Source organism: Oncorhynchus gorbuscha, linkage group LG10 (genome assembly GCF_021184085.1).
Source record: "Oncorhynchus gorbuscha isolate QuinsamMale2020 ecotype Even-year linkage group LG10, OgorEven_v1.0, whole genome shotgun sequence".
Taxonomy (NCBI): domain Eukaryota; kingdom Metazoa; phylum Chordata; class Actinopteri; order Salmoniformes; family Salmonidae; genus Oncorhynchus; species Oncorhynchus gorbuscha.
In genome coordinates, this window is record NC_060182.1 from 19,819,226 (window position 1) to 19,824,340 (window position 5,115).

General features: G+C 37.7%; 1 protein-coding gene across 2 annotated transcripts; it reads right to left on the reverse strand.

The window, feature by feature from the left end:
• Positions 1 to 204: 204 nt before the first annotated feature.
• Positions 205 to 4,535, reverse strand: LOC124045029. Of its 2 annotated transcripts, XM_046364237.1 has the most exons (9): positions 4,256 to 4,535; positions 2,989 to 3,099; positions 2,480 to 2,542; positions 1,717 to 1,887; positions 1,342 to 1,537; positions 955 to 1,109; positions 743 to 792; positions 603 to 646; positions 205 to 517 (listed from the first exon to the last, which is right to left on the reverse strand). In XM_046364237.1, the coding sequence occupies exons 1-8, from the start codon at positions 4,295 to 4,297 to the stop codon at positions 604 to 606; spliced, it is 831 nt and encodes a 276-aa protein (XP_046220193.1). In that variant the 5' UTR covers positions 4,298 to 4,535; the 3' UTR covers positions 205 to 517; position 603. The 2 variants fall into 2 exon arrangements, with proteins under 2 accessions (XP_046220193.1, XP_046220194.1); XM_046364238.1 differs by lacking the exon at positions 2,480 to 2,542.
• Positions 4,536 to 5,115: the final 580 nt, after the last annotated feature.

Below are 5,115 nucleotides of genomic sequence, written 5' to 3' on the forward strand. Positions count from 1 at the left end.
AAACACATATTTTCACATGATTTCACATGGGAAATCATGTATTTTTTCTGTATGGATAGTTAAGTATGATTATCAGTAATGTTGGCGATAATTGTATAGGAATTCTGCTAATTAAACTTTTTTACCAGTCAATTTGAAAAAACTAAACAATTCTTGTTTTTTACAGTGGACAAAGGCACATTATTCACCAGATCAATCATCATAAACAGTATAAGAAAATATAGATTTTAAGTCAAGTTATAAATATATATGTATACATACATACATACACACAATATACAACATAGATTATCAAAATATCCCATCTTTGAATAGCATTCTCATAAAGATAAGGTCCATTCAAATCCATTGATAGTGCCTGTAGGCCAGAAAAAGACTGGAAATGTCCATAGGATGTTATATCAATCAAATATATAATATGTAACCCACCATTGTACATTGTTTATTAGAGATGAGAGCTTGATGGTATATCCTCCTCTTTGGATATGCTCCTCCATCTGCAGCAATCTTTTACGGCCTTTGTGGCAAAAGGAGAAGTATTCAGTATGTAGCTACAGCAAATGCATAGAGAGACTGACAGAAGATAGATAAATAATACTCACTTTATTCCACCTGCATCTCTATGTCCTGAATATCTGTATGCAAACTACAAGTACAACTTTGAATTAGAACCTACATATATGTTTGGGTTGTCATCATGTTGCGTTGGTTCAATTATTCTAGATACTGTGTGATGCTTTACCTTGAATTTTGGTACCCTAGTGATGTGTGATGGTCAGTACTGTAGGACATCTGTGGTGGAACAAAATCACGCAAACAAAGGAACTTGTAAATTGTGTTTTATATATATTTCCCCTTTCTCTTAATTTTTATTTTACTGTGATACTGAATTTAAAGGCATCAGGGGTATTTAGTGCTGTTTAGTAACTCAAACCTCTTAGTATGCATTATTACCTTGTGTGTGATGAGGCAATAGAGAGTGAATATGAACAGCAGTCCTCCACAGACTGATGGAGCTATGACCATGAATCCAAACTTGTACAGGTCTCTATCTTGGTCTCCATCTAGACTAGTCTGAGGGGCTTTCTCTGAGTCCCAAAGGCTGCTGACTGGGGACAACAAGACAGGTCAAAACAGCCAGGTTATATTATATACAAGTGAGGTTAAGATAACCAGATAGCTCAGCAAGTTGATACATGCAACACCAGAGGACAGTGGGTCTGATTCTCTAAACTACTTTGCTAAATTGCCTGGACTGGATTATTATATTCGATAATTATGTAATGATCTGTTTTATGCCTTTGCCAGGGAACCTCTCTGGACCTTGAGGAAGTTGCCCACCTGTAGTCAGAGAGAAAGCTGTAGGGAGGGCTGTGGGAGGCTCTGCAGTGTCTGTGTACTCCCTCTCACAGCTCCAGTCTACTGGTGAGTCCATGGTGGTCACCAGCTCCCAGTACACAGACAGGACATCCTGGACCCTCCCCAGGGCATCAGATGGAGAACTGCTGAATGACATTCCAAAACTCACTGGGTCGTCCTAGTCAATAGGGTCAGAAAATAATGTTTGTAAAATGTATATGGGATGCATGTCCTATCTATACAATTATACCATAGTTTTATGAGCTCAGTATTGACTTTCTTGAATCTCCTTTAAAACACCCAAGTAATGCTGCTATTTATTAATGAGAGAGCTATTGAACATCAAACCTCCCTCACCTCCAGCTCCTCATTGATCTGTGGTACACATCTCTGGGAGTAAATGTTGTGGATGAGACCGGTCAGCGACAACACGTAGCTGTGGTTGTCTGATCCCCGAGTGTATCTGAAGTGTCCGGTCAGGAGTTCCAAGATCCAGGGCATGGCAGCTTTTACATAGCAGCATTTATTCTGCCATGGAATGGAAGAAGAACAGTCCAAATTCATAACAGTTATGATACAAGTCGCTCTGGATAAGAGCGTCTGCTAAATGACTTAAATGTAAATGTAAATGATACAAGGTATGCTTGATATCAGCGACTTGTTCTTGATTAGCCATAATGATTATAGTTAATGCAGGGTAGCCTAGTGGTTAGAGCTTTGGACTAGTAACCGGAAGGTTACAAGTTCAAACCCCCGAGCTGACAAGGTACAAATCTGTCGATCTGCCCCTGAACAGGCAGTTAACCCATTGTTTCTAGGCCGTCATTGAAAATAATAATTTGTTCTTAACTGACTTGCCTAGTTAAATAAAGGTAAAATTAAAAAAATTACAGTCCTTTTTTTAGCTGAAATAATATGTGGTGCACAGTGGATACTTTCTGCCACTCTCCTAAAAATATAACAAATAATTTGTAAAAACAATTAAAATAAATGGTACCAAAATCAAAAAAAGTAGAATTTCTTACAGTAAAAAATAGTTAACCTAATGTTCTTTGTGAATTTCCCTGTGATCGCCCAAGTTTTAACTGCACATGCATTTTATGCATAGAAATTACCTTACCAAACTTCTCTGCTCAATAAATGTGTAGGTTATTGAGCATCCACTCTGCAACTGGTTATCTATCTATGTAAAACAGAAATAAATGCAAAAATCAGGAGTCATTAAGTTAAGAACATAGATATTAACTTCTCATATCTTGTGTTCATGAGAGGATTCAATGACCCCAATCATCAGTGTGTAATGGTCTAGTCTAACTGTGAAAATATGCTCTCTACCAGGCACGTGCACAGATAGAGGTCTAAGAGTTCCTGAATACCTGTCCTGAGAAAAGTGCCCTTTCAGCTTGGTGTTTTTTTCTTCACTTTGAACACCTGCCCCTCCAAAGGTTTGTGCATGGCCCTGCTCTCCACTGTGAACCACTGTGATTAAACACCTATTTCATAAACCACTCTTGGTTATGTATACTTTTTTGTCATAAGAGCTTTATACCGCTTACATTTTTTAATGTAAAAAAAAAATATATATATATATATTTATTTCCCATTGTTCAGTAAAGCTGTACTACTCACCAGGTGTCTTATGGTCAGCAGGTGATCTCTGGTGATGGAGTGTCTGCACGGACCAGGGTCTCCCATGGTCAAGGGGAGACTCAAGAACACCATCACACACAGACACTTTACCTGAAAGGGAAGGATATCGTGGTTTATTGTTGCTCTGATGAAGATCTGAAACCAATGTTGAAACGTATCAGCTTCATGAACAGAAAAATAAAGTTGTACGAAATTTGGTGATATATTTATTTGATATATACTATTTATAAAATATAGCGTTCCATAGAATATATAAAACAGAATATTTCCTATTTCTCAATGGACTTTGTCCCTATGTATCTTCAATTTTGAAACCATATTTTGTGGTTTGTTGCACATTGGATTCTTGCTGCACTGTTCTTAGAATCCCCATAGATCATTTTCTCTTTGTTTCTGCATCTTCTCATCTCCTGCTTTTCTTTTCTTTCTGTAACTCCTTTCTCCTCATTCAAACACTGTCAGGTCTTATTGATTTTTCTATTTCATTTGTGATACTTATTGTTGATGCCACAAATCCACTACATTAGAATAATATTTATTACAAACAGAAATCCAGATGAATAGAATGAGTCAAGCAGAGGGGACGATAGATACTGGGAATTCTAACTCCAGTTATATGAGTAGAGCGGAGCCCCATGGGGTGGAGCTGTACGACATATTACATCCATTTCCTTTTTTACTTGTTCTATTGGTTATCTATATTAAAAAGAAACCTACATTTCTAATGTTAGAAAACTACTGAAAATAAACATGTTTTGGAGCATTCTCTGAACACTCAATTGTTAACCTCTGGCTTAGGTCAATAACATTAATAATGATTATCACACATTAGAAATAATCTAATATAACCACAAATTAGCTTTCATAAAGATGACCCACATTCATACAGTACAGTACATTATAGTCACATGATGTGAATTAACTGTCCATGCCATGTTTACATTTTTGCTACAGTAGTTACATATATTCATTTTAAACTTTGTTAGAGACAAACCTGAAAGTATGAAGTCTGAAACGCCAAACTACTGCAAGAAAATACGACATTCACATTTCCAAAAGAGGGACATAAGTAATTTAACGTGTTCCGCTCTAATGTCAAAATCGTCACACCGCGAGGAAAAATGCAGCAACTGTAGATTAATCAAACAGAATACAGTAATGTCAAAGGCAGTTTTGTCAAGAGATTTCCTTCACAAGAGCATAGCAAAATGAATGAAAGTCATGCAGAAGTAACTGTTTCTCTTACCTTGGTTTTGCACTGAATGTGGGTTGGCACGAGGAGGGTCATCTGGCTCACCTATGAAAATAGAGAAGACCAGACTCCTCTGTCAGAAGCATTGGAGAAGATAGATGATGTGTGTCTTCTCTTTTAGCCCTGATCAATCCCTCTTGTAAACCTCTGGAGACAAGACATGCATTAAAGAGAAGCTGACAGTCCTCTGGCGTGGATGGAGCCCAGGTTTCCCCAGCATGGACTGATGTGGTTCTACTTCCCTCCGAAAGGTCTGGAGCTCACAGTGTGACTGCCTGCCTGAGCTGTAACTCAGAGACTATTTTAAGACCTCCCTCTTCCTGCTCTCTCTCTCATATGGTCCACAGGAAACTATGCCCCGTATCCCAGCTTTCATGATTCCCAATAACAACTGGAGGGTCTCGACTTGAGACATACAGAGCCTTGAAAATCTTAGTATTTGCCCCCTTTCCGATTTCCTCTATTGTTGCATATTTTTGATAGTGAATGTTATCAGATCTTCAACCTAAACCTAGTATTTGCTAAAGGGTACCTAAGTTTACAAATAACATTTAAGTAATTATACTTATTTTATTTATTTAATTAACAAAGTTATGCAACACTCAATAACTTATTGTTCCACCTTTAGCTGCAATGACTGCAACCAAACGCTTCCTGTAGTTGTTGATCGGTCTCTCACATCACTGTGGAGGAATTTTAGCCCACTCTTCAATGCGGAACTGCTGTAACTCAGCAAAATTTATGGATTTTCAAGCATGAACTGCTCGTTTAAAGTCCTGCCACAACATCTCAATTGGGATTAGGTCTGGACTTTGTCTAGGCCATTCCAAATCTTCAAATGTGTTGCTTTCTTA